We start from the raw sequence: 16,862 nt of genomic DNA, 5'->3' as shown, positions 1-16,862 counted from the left end.
TATACTCATGATGGCATGGCTGGCAGGAAGTTGCAGCTGCCTGGCATCAGGAGAGAGTAATCATAACACATATCACTAGCCAAGGAAGAAATAAAAATTCAAAGTTTCTACTGAATGTGAATCATTTTCACACAATTGTAAAGTTGAAAATTCCAAGTTGAACCACTATGTTAGGGACCATCTGTACCGAAAAAAAAAAGAAACAAAAACCTGGCAACCTACAAATCTCTCGCTCACACATTCTTTAAAAATGAAGATAAAATTAAGACTTTTTCAGACAAATGCAAGCCAAGAGTATTCACTGCTGGCAGAACTGCATTATAAAAAAAAATACTATAGCAAGTTTTTCAGTAAAAGGAAAGTCATATCAGGTAGAAATTCAGATCTACACAAAGCTATGAAGAACACCAGAAATGTGTTCCAAAAAAGATATTTTCCAATTAAAAAAACGTTTTAAAAGATTGACCATTGGGCAGCCCGGGTGGCTCAGCAGTTGAGCATCTGCCTTCAGCCCAGGGTGTGATCCTGGAGACCTGGGATCAAGTCCCACGTCAGGCTCCCTGCATGGAGCCTGCTTCTCCCTCTGCCTGTGTCTCTGTCTCTGTCTCTCTCTCTCTCATGAATAAATAAATAAAATCTTTAAAAAAAAAAAGATTGACCATTAAAAATAAAAATAATAACAATGTATTATAGGGTTTATAGTATATGTGGAAGTAAAATGTAAAATGTATCCTTTGCATTAACAAAGGATAAGAAAGGGGAAGTTAAAATGTACTGTTATAAAGTTCTTACAATATACATGAAATTGTATAATATTAATTAGGCTGTGATACCAAAATTGAGATAAAACTGTTTTACTCTCCATAGAATTATCAGTAAATGTTCATGTACAATGTTTGCATGTCATGTTTCAGGCTTCAGTGCTTTTGCACATACTTTTCCCTATACCAGAAATGCCTTCTCCACTTGTTTACCACACGAATTCCTAAGCTTCCCTCTTCCTTCAAGATTCTAACTCTGTGTCTCTTCTAAAAATCCTTTATCCCTTTTCACCTATTTCTATTCTCTGTTAGTCACTTAATCCTCCCTATTCCCAGAGAATCTCATAACTACGTCTGGTAGCACACATATTTATTATAAATTGTACTATATACATAATATGTACTTGTTAGTTCTCAAGGGTAAGGGTCTTTCTTATTTGTCTCTAAATATCCCCAATAACTAATTAGCACAGTACCCAGTTACGTAGAAAGCACTCTTTGAAGCAGTCCTTGCAGAGTTTCATGCCAGAACTTTTTATTCCTGCTTCTGCCTTTACCAGAATACTGTAAGTCATTTCTAGAATCTTTTCTCACCTCTATTCTCATGAAGTAGAGTAAGAGAGATGAGTAACTAGGTAAATATCTGTATATGGGCAAGGATTTCTTTACTATTTTTTAAATCTTCAAGGCCATACACTAGTAATTTTAATATTAAGTTTCCTAAATTACAATGCACAAGTTAAACTTACTTCTGCCATTAACTCTAATGGGGCATGAGTATCCTTATTAGGGTTACTGTCTTCATCATCTTCATCATTGGTATCATCTTCACCATCATCATCTGTTGATTCAGATAACTTATCATCAATATCTTGGAAGGAGTGTTCATTATTTTTCTCCTGCTCTGCAGGGACTGTGTTTTTACCCACTTGACCTAAAACATATACAATCAAATCAATAAATATTGAAAAGTTCAAATATTAAAAATGGTTACTCCTAAATTAAAATGTAACAAGTATACATGTTTATTATATGGTTTCCTGTTCTGGAGGTTTTTAAAAAATTTTTTTTCATGACTAATAGCACCACAATGAACTTATGTAATTTCCATTTCCAAAAAAAGTAATAAAACTGCCAAGAGGAAAAAACTCAAACCAATAACACTGAATTAATGTTAGTGTTAATTGTTTGGTGCTTAAAATTTTAATAAATAGGAAACAGTTTTGCTTAGAAAAATATAATGATTTCTAGAAAAAAAAGAAATTAATGCTATTCTATCTCCAGAAATACATTTCCTAAGTGGTTCTTATAGAAGTGTAAATATGAAATGAAGAACTTGGGAGAGTAAAAATAAGACTAGAGAGGATTAACAGTAAGTAATTCTTCTTGGGCAGGTCAGGTTACTGTTTGGATACCTGAGAATAAAGTTCTTTTTCAACACACACACTTACCCACCCACCCACCCACACACATACACAAAACTTAGGAAGAGAGACATGTGAAGTATTCTAGATATATAACCAGAGGTTACAGAACATTAGTAATGATTTTTTTTATTTTTTTCTTAATGTCAAGACACAGTAGCTATGACCAAACATAAATAACTGAAAAATCAAAATAGGCACTAATAGTCATTAGTCTATTAGTCTATGAATAGTCATTCATTCAGTGCCCAGTACTATGTGGTGTCACAGGAACACAAAAATGAATAATTCTTGACTGCAGGTACTCATTCACACTCTAACTGGGGAGTCAGAAACAATAGCTATAAAACAGTATGGAAGTTTGGTGATAGATGTGTGCTAGTTAAATGAGAGAACAAAGGAGGGCCCCAAGTTGATCTGGAGACTGGTCAGGAATTGTCCAGTCTGAATGGATCAGTTTTTCTAAGGAGAGGGGACAGCATAAGCCAATGCAGTAACAAGAATGTGTGTCATGCAAAAAAGCATTTTGACACTGCTTAGAGGTCAAGGTTGAGACTGCAATGGTGACAGATATAGCTGGAAGGGCAGGTAGATAATGGGGTCTTGTGGGCCAGAAGCCTTGGAGTTAGGACTACATCCTAAGAATAAATGGGCTATAATAAAGGATTTTGAGTAGGAAAACAAATATGATCAATTCTGCATTTCTGAAGGAACTCCTGGCTAGCAGGGTAGAAAGTATATTTGAGGGGAGGTTTAAAAAAAAAAAAAGGAGCAAGGAGAGAGGTTAGATGTCTCTTTAAAAGACAGGTGAGAGAGATGATTAATGATAGGGCACTAGTAAAACAGGGATGGAGAGAAGGGATAGATTAGAGAAACATTTAAAAAGTAAAATCTCCATGATACAATCTATTGGGACATTTTCCAATAGTATAATTCCTACACTAACTTCATCCATTTTGCTATATAGGAGTATCACCTATACTATTTCCTCAATATTTTTCCTTGAATCTACTTTTTAAACATAGAAATTTTATCAGATAATATTACCATCTATGAAACTGATAAATGAATAAAAGTAACATACAATAATCCTAACAAACATTATATACCATTATTCTTCTGAACATTACATATATTAACTATTTAGTTCTCTTAACAGGTCAATGAGATGTATACTACTGTTCATAGATGAAACTGAAGGAGAAGTTAAATCATGTACCCAATTTCATAGCACTAATTAATTGGCAGATCTGGGAGTCAGTTTGGCTCAAGTTCATATTCATAACCATTTTCTACTTTTATCTGACACATATTGAAATATAGTACCATTAAATCTATTTTTAATCTATTTTTAAAAATTTATTGTGTGTCTCCTAAAATTATCTCTTTGGGAAATATTACTGAGTGAACTTGTCAACTGCTCAGGCTCTACTGATGTCTTTCCCAGTTTCAAAACTGAATTTATGTGATACCTCGCTTTCTTATTAGATTTTGAGTGTCTGGAAGTCTTGTGACATGCCTTTCTTGATCAGAGTTTGGCCATTAGCTACTCCAAATCATGTAGAAACACTTGTTAGAAAGAAAACCAGGAAATCCAGGAGAGCTCAAGAGAGGACAACGTTAAGAAAACACAAGCCAAAAAAAGAAAAAGCTGATAAAACTCCTGACTCTAATTCAAGCTCCCGACTAAACAAAAAAACTACTACTCCGGAAGGAGATACTGGTCCTTTATAGAATGGCTAGGGTCTTCAGGCCATCTACCTGCTTCTGTCTTATTTACAGTTTCCATCAGCTCAGTCACCCTGATCTTCCAGTGGGTACCCAGCTTGCTCACAGACTCATCACACTGATGTCATTAAGGGAAAGTCATAATAGGGAATTAAGGACTTCATGTGATGTCACAGGAACTCTCTCCTTGAATTTACAAACACTGAACATCAAGAGAAATGTCCTGATCCCAAGAGCTAAGATAGTCCTCCTCTAGGTGCCATTTATCTATATTACAGCACCCACCACAGTGTGTTATTGTCTTAATTTTTATAGTTGACTATCTCCCACTAAAAAAGTGAACTTCATAAAGGCAAAATAACCTTGTCTATTTGTTAACTATTGTATCCACAGCTTCTAAAAAGTCCTGGCACTTAATAGACCACTGACTAATGAATGGAACTTAACGCTTTCATATTTTGATTCATTTTAAAATTTAATACATCATTATAATTTTATATAATGTATACCATGGATGCCATACCTGACTGCATATCAGAATCATCTGGTACATGAATTTCAAAAATTAGTTTCCTACAACCCACTCCGGACCTACAGAGTTGTCAACATCCCAAAGGTCATTGGAGGAGGTTCAATTAGAAGCTACATTTACTCACATAAAACAAATGTTATTACCCGTGCTTTCTTTTAAGAAGGACGATGACCACTGCTTAGATTGTAGGTTCATTTCTGTATCTTTATTTTCAATATTTGAAGATATTCTATCTTCAGTATTCTTAGAAGTAGTAGTTTTTTCAACAATTCTTGAAGAGATTTCCTTCCTAAATGTTAAAGTAAATAATGAAAAAATACTTTCCGTATTCACGGTTCTGTTTAAAGCTTCATATGCATTCAAACCCATATGTGCACACATGCACACGCACACACAGACACACAATAAAAACAAAATATATCAACAACTAGCTAAAATATAATATCTTCTCTGTGGAAAAGCATTAAAAATAATTTTTATTGATGATTAAAATTCTATTTCTACTTGGTATTTATCATTGTGTAATGATCCTTAAAATCTTTTCAGGGTACTTTAACATAGAGCATATAAACAATTATATGAATGTCTTTGGCACATCATTGTAATATGTTGGAATAAAACTAGGAATACTAGCCTTGAGGGTTTTTTTTTTAGGTTTAGGAACCAGTTCTTACCATTGCTAAATGCTACACTTATGGAAAGAGTCCAACAGTCATATTAACCCTTGTTCATAACAAAATAGCCTGTTTTTTCATTAAGTAGCTGAAATAAATATGGGTTAATTTTCTCTTTTAGCCTTTAAGCCTGAAACCTCATACCAGTAATAATGCATTAAGACAGAGGATTCTTGTGTGGTGCACTCTGTTTACAAAGAGAGGTAAGTACTCATGCTGGTGGAAAAATAACTCTGTCTCTTTTCTGTGGTCTTAAGATTCTTTTAATATGCCTCCTTTACCGAATTAAAAAAATTCTACTTTGCATGTCAAGATATAAAAAGGTGTGAAGTATTTTTTCCCAGTTATGGTGGCTCTTTTTCCCATTGAAATATGAATCCAGAACATGAGTATAGTTAAGTCAGTGACCTTGTACAGTGATTTAGCAAACAGGCTGAACAGCTTGTTATAGTCCTAATATTATGAGAGGGAATGGAATCTTCACTTGCTTAATATATGCTGCTAAAGCAAAACTCCTCTCTAGTAATGAAAAAATGCAAAATTGATTTACATTTGTTCTGCCTCTGCCCTCAATTTTCTAATTGTGAAAAAAAAAAAAAACATCCAAGATGAAACTCTACATCTAAGAAGTTGAGAAGTCAGATAAGTTTTTAGTTTCAAGTGAGATCCTGTTCTGCCAAAGCTTGCCACAAGTGATTATTAGAATTTATATGCTCTAATATTTAATTTAAATCTGGTCACTTTCTATAGTCTTTCTCATATATAGTTTCAAAGAATCACAGGTCCCAAGTCCAACCTCCTCTTCAACAATAATCTTTTGACTTCCATTTGAGAAAGTGACATTATTTATGGTAATAATACCTCTGACCATTTAAGAAAAATAGATAGTGTACTCTAAAAGACTTAATTCGAATAGTTACAGTTGAGGAAAGATTCAAATTTTTACTTTAGGTAATATCCTTTGGAAATGGAAATCAGCTTCTACTTACAGAGTCTGTCAAGGTAGATATCCTACTGAAACATATTTATGCCAGAGCATAAATAACCTAGATTTTTAGGACCATTCCTTAGTATATTAAGAGCGTTAGGTATATTTATGAAATGGCCTCAAATTTCTATTGGAATTAATAATTTTTTCAAAAAAATAAAAAAAATAAAAATAAAAATAAATAATTTTTTCAGTAAGTTTAGATTTTAAACTTTGTTTTAAAAATTATTTAAACTTGTCAAACATGGGCTTAAAAATCAAAATCGATTAAAACTTACTTTTCTGAGAATGTCCTAGATACATTTAGAGAGACTTGTGTTGGTAAGGAACAAAGTTTGCTTGCCAATCTTGGTCTGCATCCAAAGAGGCATTTACTTAAAGTATAAAAATGGAAATTAAAAAAAAAAAAACCTTGTCACTTTAGAAGAGATAAAACATATGATTATGGAAAACCCATAAACACAATTTTTTCAGTTGAATGCTGTGGACTTACTTCAGCCATTTCCCTCCCCACATCTTCAAGTATGCTTGAAAGCTTGGCCCAAAACCCAAGAGATCAAAGGTCCAAGATCTATCAAATTTCATCTAGCATTAACGATATATTTTACTTCTATTGCTGAACATTGTTAATTAAGTGCAACTTGTTGGGTAGACAAAATCTTTCACACAGGAGATCCATGGGGAAAAGAGGAAATAATAAATGTGGGCTTTACAAGCACAGATATTTGAAACTCCTGGTTTATAAGTCCATATACTCCTTATGTGCCTCAGACTAGAATAAAGAAGCAGAGAAGATTAAGGCAAATCCACTCCCACTGCTTCACTTGACAGGAAACAACACAGGGAGGACAGAGGAGGAGGTACCGCCAGTAGTGGGTAGAGAGTGCAATGAAAAACTACCCTGAAAAAATTCATCAACTTTCCAGGTCACAGGGCTCCTTAAGCACAGGTCCTCCATGATTTTCTACTTTCCTACTTGATCATTTTTTTCCAGGATTGGCCCTGTGTACCTTGAACTCTGGGTAAAGTACCTAGATTGAAGCCACATACCTGTGAGACTTATGGGCTACACTAACCATTCCTCCTCCTCCCTCACTCCAAACAACCAAACCAAACCAAGCCCAAACTCTTCTCTACAAGTGAACTGAAGGGAAACTGATCTTTTTTGTCCTTGCAAAAATTAGTTTGAGAAGAAGATGCAATTATTAATTAGACCAAGAGAACAAATTATCACTCTGCTTTCCTATTTTGGCCCAGGCTGCATTTGATTTAACCTTGGGGTTTAACTCAGGATGTAGATTACCCCTTCTTTCAGTTCCAACACTGCTTATCACAATCTATGAACATAGATGTTCACAGACACAATAGTAATTTATTTCCATTAATGACTTATTTTTTTAAAGATTTATTTATTTAATTATTATTTATGATAGACACACAGAGAGAGAGAGGGAGAGAGAGGCAGAGACACAGGAGGAGGGAGAAGCAGGCTCCATGCCAGGAGCCCGATGTGGGACTCGATGTGGGACTCGATTGATCCCAGGACTCCAGGATCGCGCCCTGGGCCAAAGGCAGGCACCAAACCGCGGAGCCACCCAGGGATCCCCTAATGATGTATTATTATTATTGAAAGTAACATCATACTTCCTTCAAAGACAACTAAAATTTTCTTACATTTTTAAAATTTAAATGTTTCAACCATGTAATTGGATATAGATACATATTTACAGATTAATATATTTAATGGGGCATTTGTTTTTTCTGATTATCTAGAACACTTAACCTGAAATAAACAGATTTCTTGTCTTTGATCAGTTACACATTCTCTTTAATATAAAAATATGTATTTAATACATAATTTACAACAAAAGGCAAGTTAATTTTATTTTTTAGTTTTAGGGTTTTTTTTTTTTAAAGATTTTATTTTATTTACTCATGAGAGACACAAAGAGAGAGGCAGAGACATAGGTAGAGGGAGAAGCAGGCTCCTCGCAGGGAGCCCGATGCAGGACTGGATCCCAGGACCCTGGGAGCATGCCCTGAGCCGAAGGCAGAGGCTCAACCGTTGAGCCACTCAGGCATCCCACAAATCTGTACCTTTAATGTGTTGGCTTGATTGTTCTCTCAGTTTCATTAATTCCAGGTATAATTCATTATTTTCCTTGATCAGTCTTGCATTTTCAAGTTTATAAGGTCCCAAAACAAAATCAAAATTGGCACTTTTTCAGCTTTCACAGTAGATAATTTTGATTTCTGAAGACTTTGTTGTATGAACTAGGTCACTGAAAAGTTTTTCTACCAATGGTAAACACTCCACTGTCAGAGTCTGGCGGTATCCCAACTGATCCAATCTTTTTCTAATATTAATATATTTTCTTTCTGCAGCTGTAGTCATCTCGTCTTCCAAAACTAGTTCTTTTTTTTTTTTTTTAAAGATTTTATTTATTGATTTATGATAGTCACAGAGAGAGAGAGAGGCAGAGACACAGGCAGAGGGAGAAGCAGGCTCCATGCACCGGGAGCCCGACGTGGGATTCGATCCCGGGTCTCCAGGATCGCGCCCTGGGCCAAAGGCAGGCGCCAAACCACTGCGCCACCCAGGGATCCCCAAAACTAGTTCTATTCACTCCCTGAAATTAAAGTCCCACAGCTCCCGCCGCCGCTCTTTGCGCCTGTGGCCACATCGCCCCTCAGACCTCACCTCCGCCCTGGCTGGTCTAATTTTTAGCTTTGACAGTATGACAATTCAAAGATAAATTGCATAAGGTAAAAAATGTCCAAGCCAATTTTATCCAGAATAAACCAAAATAATATGTTTGGCACCATTCTACCAATCTATCAATATTCATCTCTATGAATGTGTTTTATGATCAATTCTCAAAGTGTAATTTTTCATGGAATTAATAATTTTTTTTCCTCAGGAGGTAGGAGATGATAATATTAGGAAAGGTTTTGATGAATTATCAGAATCAGAGCCTTGAATAAATCAAGTACTTAGTATTTAGCTACCATACTAAAACTGGACCATGATTCTTTTTAACACTAGTCCCCTTCAACTAATTGGGGTGATTAGTTTCCTTTACTTAGTAGTAATGATTCATTTCATAATAAATAAAGAACCTTTAATTTTCAAGTAAATATTCATTTAAAGGGATATTCTGAAAGAAACAAGAAGTATCAAAAGGAAATAGGAATGAGCAATGAAAGTTATATAAGTAAAATACAGACTACTTGGTATTTAAGCATTTAAAAAGTAGAAGTGGCTATTATCTATACCTTTATATTTTTATCAAAATTCATTTTTCATTTTAAATGTTCTTTTATCTAAGTAACAATTGCTTTGATTGAAGCAAAAGCTAAAGTGCTAATCCATGCGTTTCTGGCCTTTCAAATTTAATTGGGTGACAAATGATTGCATTATGTAGTTCTAATTGCTTAAGAGGCATGTGATAGATCAGCTGCACAACCAGAGACATCTTCTTACTCTGACATTGCTTCATTTGGTTCAACCATCACTTTTTCTGAAAGAGAAGAAAAAAACCCAACTCAGTATTTTATCTGTAGTGATGTTGTTAACAGAAATTTCTGATCAGCAAATACACTTAAGCATTTTTTGAATGACAAGTAATATAACAAAGGTTTTAACTGCTAAGACCTCACATTCAGTCACTCCAGTAGACTATCTTCTTAATATTTAGGACAAAATGATGATGAAACATTCTTTTTAAGTAATGAATCATTTACCCTTTGGGTCAAACACTAGCAATCTGCATTTGGTACCTAAAATAAAAGCAAAAATAAAAACTATATTTTGGTACCTAAAATAAAAGCAAAAAGAAAAACTAGCATTATCATTATTTTAGTTTGAGGTATTTGAAATAATTTATGCATAGCCTTTATATAAACATTTCTATTATCTAGGCTGAAATGGTAATTTTATACTAAAGCCAATTATTTGAAAACTATGTAAATTGATGGTAAAAGAGATCTAAAGCATCCTATCCTATCCTTTACATAGTCTTATCTTTACAATATGTCTTGTCTAGATAATTCTTGGAAAAAAACAAAATATTAACTTCCTAAGTCTTTAAACACTGTATAAATTTAGACTATAAATAAAATAATGCAGAATTCTGTCAGAAAGATATCAAATATTTTGGTTTTTTTATTTAGTAGTGTGGCTTCCATCCTAACTGAAAAATCTCCTTCTTTTGGATTATGAAATTGTTTTTAAAAAGGTCTAGAGAAATTAACCCTTCCTCTTCTTCCCATTTTTACCTTGGAGCTTATGTAAAAAGAGCTATAGGAATAATTTTGCATGTTAGAAAAGTGATATATTAAGTTAGCCTCTAATTCTCTGTTTCTGTGTGGTTTTACATAACTTGGACTCTAGATTCAGATCCAAATACAATCAACAGTAGGTTCAGGACTCCCCTTTCTTACTGAGCTGACCCTAGAAATCATAAATTCAGCTTGGCTCATGTATTCAGCACCACTTTTCTTCCCTACTTTAACAAAATAAAACGATATCAACAAAACTATCTGCCACATTCCAGTTCATCAGTGTTGTGAAAAACAGTGTACTTGAGCCTGAACAAGAAATTTTTCCATGGTATTTCAAGATAAGAGTATTTTAAATAAAATGTTATTCCAATAAATACACTTAAAAATTAACCTTTGATTTTCTTCAAAAATAACATTTTAAAATACAATTCTTACAAGTTCCCCTATGTACTTATTAATACTTACAAATTATAATGTTTTCTTTGTGAATGTTTACCTTTCTTACTTAGATTACCCTATATAGATTTTCTGGTAACTTAGCCCTTTATATATTTGGGTAAATTTAATTTTAATTGTAAAGAGAAAAATCAACTTTTAAGGGTTTTTAAGTATGATAGAGACTACAATTACATTTTTCATAAATAACAATTCACTTGCCCTCTCCTCCCTCAACACTTGCTGTCTCCATATCCCAAACAAGACTTTAAAAATTAGTAGTAGTACATACTAGGGATTTCTGGAATACTAAATTTAGGGCCAGAACTGTGGACAATAAAAGAGAAGCTTCTATTTTGTTTAAGTTTTTCTCTTTTTAAATCTCCCTTGTACTGATTTGCACTCTGGAATAAAGCACTTGGTATGTAAACATTTGCCTCAGGCTTTGTTTTCTGGGGAATCCTCATCAAACCAGATATTATATATGTTATTAACCTGATTATCCCTCTGAGAAATTCAGAGAGAGCTAAAAGTCCATCAAAAAAGCAAGGCATCTCTTTTGGGAAAATCAGTTACAGAAGGCCAGGAGTGCCTGGGTGACTCAGTTGGTTAAGCATCTGTCTCTTGATTTCAGGTCAGGAGATGGAGCCTAGTAGTGTCCGCTGGGCACTCAGAACGGAGTCTATTTGAGATTCTCTCTCCCTCTCTTCTGCTCTCCCCAATCCCCACCCACCCCACCCCTGCCATGAGCACTCTTTCCCTCTAAATAAATAAATATAAATAAAATCTTAAAAACAACAGTTTCAGAAGACCAAACTCTAGGATAAATGCCGTACTTCTCTAGGCAGTAGAGTGCAAAAGTGGAAACAATGCAATAATGAACCAAATAGGGCTCTAACAAAAGAAATCCAAGATGACCTGTCCTGAGAGGTACTTTTCACAGATTTCCACAATCCTGTGGATACCCATATGTCTGAGTAGACATCCCCCTTACATGTATATTCTCCCTTTTCTAGCTCTAGGATCTTTACGAATTGCTACATTCTACCCTTTACCTGGATGAAACATCAGTACATAAAATTCTCCCATTTTCTTCTGGCAAAAGAAAAACCTAGAATGGGCAGATCCCAGCCTTTGATGGAAACACAGGCTCTGCTAGGTCTGGATTTATCACTACCTAGAAAATGTCCATTTAATATCCTTTCATAAAATTGAATTCTGTGGGGCAGGGGCAGTACAGAGTTATACTCAAGAGTCAGGGCTCTTTAGTGAAAGAGACTGGATTCATGTGGCTCAGCCCTACCACTTCCCATGTAAGCTTCAGTAGGTCACTTAACTTCTTCCAAGTTTGCTATATTCCCCTAGGTATGATTTCTACAAGTACCCCTATAATATGATATCATTCTACCTGCTATGAGAAGCAAGAGTCAAGCTTCACGATGACGGTGACATTCATTTAGCCAGGTAGGCACCCAACAGATGGGGACAAACATTATCATTTTCTAAGATAATGTTCTGCCTCTTTGTGTGTGTGTCTCTCATGAATAAATAAAATCTTAAAAAAAAGAAATTTTTTAATATTTTAAGATTTTTATTTATTTATTCATGAGAGAGACAGAGAGAGAGAAAGAGAGAGAGGCAGAGACACAGGCAGAGGGAGAAGCAGGCTCTATGCAAGGGAGCCCGACGTGGGACTCGATCCCGGGTCTCCAGGATCAGGCCCTGGGCTGAAGGTGGCACTAAACCGCTAAGTCACCCCGGCTGCCCCAAAAGAAAGTATTAAACTAGATCTTTGCTATCCAATATGGTAGCCACTAGACACATGTAGCTGTTGAACACCTGAAATGTGACTGGTTCCATTTAAGACATGCACACCAGATTATAATGACTTAGTACTAAAAAAAGAACATAAAACATCCATTCCCTTATTCTTCTAGGTAAATATTCACTAACCAGCCAATAGGGCCAGATAGTTTTTATTTGGATTCTATAGGTCTTAAAAAACCTTCCATAAAATGAGTTACCAGCATTCAAAATTCAGATTTCACAAAATTCTCATTTTGGGTTTCTCTTGTAATATTGGAAGATGTATACATTTTCTACCACCCCATCTGTGCAATTATTTTATCCTTTCGGGCTGTCTTTATAAGCCACCTAGTATTTTAATAGGCAAAGAATGAATTAGTTACATGCTCAAGCCCTGCAACAGTGACGAGAAGACAGAGCTAATTAAGCACCATCCTCCATCCCAGGGGAGCCTGGTGTGGGCACAAGAGGATTTGGGGGCAATCTTCATTGCATAGTCTCAAATGTGTATAAAAATGGTTTCAATGATCATCTATCATTTACATTCATATTTTAAAAAGACCACATATAGGGGTGCCTGGGTGGCTCAGATGGTTAGGTGACTGCCTTCAGCTCAGGTGGTGATCTCCAAGTCCTGGGATAGAGCCCTGTGCTGGGCTCCCAGCTCAGCGGGGGAGTCTGCTGCTCCCTCTGCCTCTCCCCCTGCCTGTGCTTGCTGTCTCTCTCTCTCTCTCTCTTTCTCTCTCTCTCATGAATAAAATATCTTTTAAAAAAAGTGACTACATACAAATTTTATATATTTCCTTACAGCATAATGTCGAGCTAGGAGCCCGGACTGCTGAATCAGATTGTCTATGTTCAAATCTCAGCAAATTGTTAGTGAATTCAAGCCAGGTACCTTAACCTCTGATTCAATTTCTTCAACTATAAAATGAGGACAAAAATACGACCTACCTCATAGAGTTATTGTGAAGATTAATATAAATAGCCAATAATAAATAATAGCACCTATCTCCTACTACAATTATAATTGCTACAACTCCTCCTCCTCCTATTACCTACCACCAAGCAAGAACACTGCTGAAGGTGAACTCTAAGAAAAGCCAGTTCTGAGTGCACACCTGAGATTGAATGGAGCCATGAAGGGGGGGTGGGGGACACTGAACATTTAGCTCACCTGAGATTGGATGGAGCTGGGGCGGGGGACACACTGAACATTTAGCTCAAATGGTGGTGGTGAGAGGTGGTCACAGGAAGCTCTAGAATTCTGGAGTAGTGCAATGGGATCCCTAAAGGTGTTGGAATTCACCTCTGGAAAAAATCTTAACTTTGTTTTCCTGAGATTAAAAATAAATTAGGTGGATTTGGGGATCACTGCATTTGGTTTTTAGGAGAATGAAACAAAAGACATTTTCAATGTCTTTTTCAGATTTATTTTTAAAAAGCCACATCCAGCGGATCCCTGGGTGGCTCAGTGGTTTAGCGCCTGCCTTCTGCCTGGGGTGTGATCCCAGAGTCCCGGGACTGAATCCCACACTGGGCTCCCTGCATGGAGCCTGCTTCTTCCTCCTCCTCTCTCTGTCTCTGTGTCTCTCATGAATAAATAAATAAAATCTTAAAAAAAAAAAAAAGCCACACCCAGGGGGTCTCTTGGGGGTAAGCACATATCGGTCCAATTCACCTAATGCCCTCTGGAAAATCAAATGATAAATTTATAATCATGCCCTGTGTTAAGTGCCACAGCTGCGCAGTGCAGAATAGTTTGAGTAATCAAAGGCCATATATCTTGATTTTGGAAATCTCAAGTCAATTTTGTCACCTCACACAAGGCTGAAGACTGGACCTTAGAAGTGATCCACTGTTGGCCCCTGGTTTTACATAAGATGAAAAGGAGGCCAGGGGAGGCTCAATGATTTGTCCCAATTCCACAAGAATTCTTTATGGTCAAGTTATGTCTAGCAAGTAATGACAATATTAAGTACAGTCAGTGAACGCTGGCTCCTACTGGTCATTAAGCTGTTTCCCAAAAAAGAAGAAAAAAACAGATAAAAGAAAAAAAAGTTTGCGTGTGTGTGTGTGTGTGTGTTAAAGGAGGTAGGTGTAGGAGGCAAGGATGGAGAGAAGTAGCTGGAAGCTCTGAGATGCAACAAAGCTAATTTCACTGTTTTGGGGGGGGAGCGTGAGGCACTTGGCGCAGGCGAAAGGGCAAGCCAGAGAATGTGGTGTAGACCGGCTGTCAACTGCCCAGCCGGGGCGCCCGGGCGGCTCAGTGGCTGAGCGTCTGCCTTCCGCTCAGGTCGTGATCCCGGGGTCACGGGATCGAGTCCCGCATCGGGCTCCCCGCAGGGAGCCTGCTTCTCCCTCAGCCTGGGTCTCTCAAGAATAAATAAAATCTTAAAAAAAAAAAAAAGAAAAGAAAACAAAGCCACCCCAGAACTGCTCAGTTACCACACCCCCGCGTAGACACAGACGCTATATCCCCTCCCGAGGGCCCGCCCACAGCCAGAGGAGGCAGCCACGCTGGAGGCGCACCCCCGCCGCGCGGGTCCTACCTTTCCGCGCGCCGCTCGGGCAGCCGCGGAGCTCCGGGGCCCGCACCTGGAGGGCGCGGACAGGTGTGCGAGTTCACGGCGCGGGGCCGGGTCTGCACGCGAGGGTGGGGAGAGGCGACCCGCAGCCGCCGCGGGGCCTCTCAGACCGCTGGGCCGCAGGGCGCACACTCGCGCGGGGTTCCGGGAGGGGCGCCCTGGACGCAGCGTCGCCACGGAGACGGGCCGGCGGGCGGCGGGCGGCGGGAGCCGGGGCAGCAGCGGGGGGCCGAGGCGGAGCGCGGAGGGCGGAGGCGGGGCGAGCTGCGAGAGCCGCTGAGGGGCGGGGAGGAGGCGGGACGCGCCGGGGCAGCGGGGGCGGGCGCCGGGCGCGGGGAAGCGGCCGCGCGGAGCCTCCCGTGGGCGGTGAGGAAAGCCTGAGGAGGCGGGGCAAGTTCCGGGCCCGGCGGAGGGGGCGGGGCCGGGGGCGGGGCCGGGGGCGGAGCAGGCCTGGGGAGCCCGGAGGGGGCGGGGCGGGGGCGGAGCAGGCCCGGGGAGCCACGGCAGGGGCGGGGGTGGTGGGCGTGGCGGGGGCGTGGCAGGCCCGGCGAGCCCTGGAGGGGGGCGGGGCGAGAGGCCGGGGCTCGGGGGCGCCGGCAGTTCCGCGGCGCCGCACGTCGGGGGCGCGCGCGCGCGTTCCTCGGCGAAGGGAAGGCAGGAGGGCGCCCGGGACGCCGTCGTCCGTTCCGGATCCTGCTCTGGGGGGCACCGGGGACAGGGCGGGGTGGCCTCGCTCCTGTTTTAAGCTTGTGGAGTGAAAGGAGTCTCGAGTTGGGAGACAGAAGCTTATCTCTGGATGCGGATAAACAAACGTCGCCTGCGGCACTTGATCCCCAACTTGAGGTCGCCCCGAGAAAATCACGATTTCCCCAGAAATCGAGTTTAATATCCCAAGTCCTGGGATATGAAACGGACCTCGGCCAGTGGGAGGTTTTGGTCACAAAAGGGGGTGAGGGAACGCTTCTCTTAGAAAATTCTAATTGTACCGCAAGCTTGGCTTCCAGGAAGGAATTTGTTGCTTTTCTCCGCTTGGGATCAGGAAGTGTCCGATGGGCTTGTTGCTAGGCAACAGGTCCTGAAGGATGCCTGTTTGTGGGAATCCAATCTGGAATCGAATTTCACTAAGTAGCCACATGATATGAGGTATAATCGCTGTATAACCTCTGGGGTTAGGTACCTTCTTGGGAATATGTACTTTGGTAGATGATTGCTTCAAACAACAACATATAAAACAAAACATCTGGCGTTTAAAAGATGTTTCAGGGCAGCCCGGGTGGCCCAGCGGTTAGCGCCGCCTTCAGCCCAGGGCGTGACCTTGGAGACCGAGGATTGAGCCCCACGTCGGGCTCCCTGTGTGGAGCCTGTTTCTCCCTCTGCCTGTGTCTCTGCCTCCCTCTTTCTCTCTGTGTCTCTCATGAATAAATAAATATAATCTTTGAAAAAAATTTTTAAAAAGTGCTTCAGAAATGGTAGATTTTTATCATCCTCATCAAAATAGAACCACTAGGACCATTTCAGGAACCAAGGGTACATAGAGATTCAGTTATATTTATCTTAATCATCTGTCCATGTTCACTCAATCTCCTTGGATTCCTGGATGGAGGGAAGGAGGCAAAAAAGAAAAAAAAAAAAAAGCCAGAAT

At 39.0% G+C, this 16,862-nt stretch overlaps 1 protein-coding gene across 4 annotated transcripts in view; it reads right to left on the bottom strand.

Moving 5' to 3' along the window:
- Nucleotides 1-15,324, bottom strand: part of ERICH2 (glutamate rich 2) — a 37,069-nt gene extending 21,745 nt beyond the window's left edge. Inside the window, exons 1-5 of one of the 4 annotated variants that reach the window (XM_038584802.1) lie at nucleotides 15,185-15,324; nucleotides 9,592-9,628; nucleotides 6,386-6,481; nucleotides 4,589-4,734; nucleotides 1,511-1,695 (exon numbers count right to left, since the gene is read on the bottom strand). In XM_038584802.1, coding sequence (XP_038440730.1) covers nucleotides 1,511-1,695; nucleotides 4,589-4,734; nucleotides 6,386-6,481; nucleotides 9,592-9,620 — 456 coding nt within the window. In that variant the 5' untranslated portion in view covers nucleotides 9,621-9,628; nucleotides 15,185-15,324. Of the gene's footprint in view, nucleotides 1-1,510; nucleotides 1,696-3,946; nucleotides 4,070-4,588; nucleotides 4,735-6,385; nucleotides 6,482-9,383; nucleotides 9,629-15,184 lie in introns of those variants that run through there. The other 3 variants (XM_038584804.1, XM_038584803.1, XM_038584805.1) reach the window with 3 other exon arrangements.
- Between the last annotated feature and the right edge of the window lie 1,538 nt (nucleotides 15,325-16,862).

The sequence above is a fragment of the Canis lupus genome, chromosome 36, assembly GCF_011100685.1.
Source record: "Canis lupus familiaris isolate Mischka breed German Shepherd chromosome 36, alternate assembly UU_Cfam_GSD_1.0, whole genome shotgun sequence".
In the NCBI taxonomy this organism is placed as follows: Eukaryota; Metazoa; Chordata; class Mammalia; order Carnivora; family Canidae; genus Canis; species Canis lupus.
The sequence above is the reverse complement of the archived record's forward strand: the minus strand, read 5'-3'. Positions and strand labels throughout refer to the sequence as shown.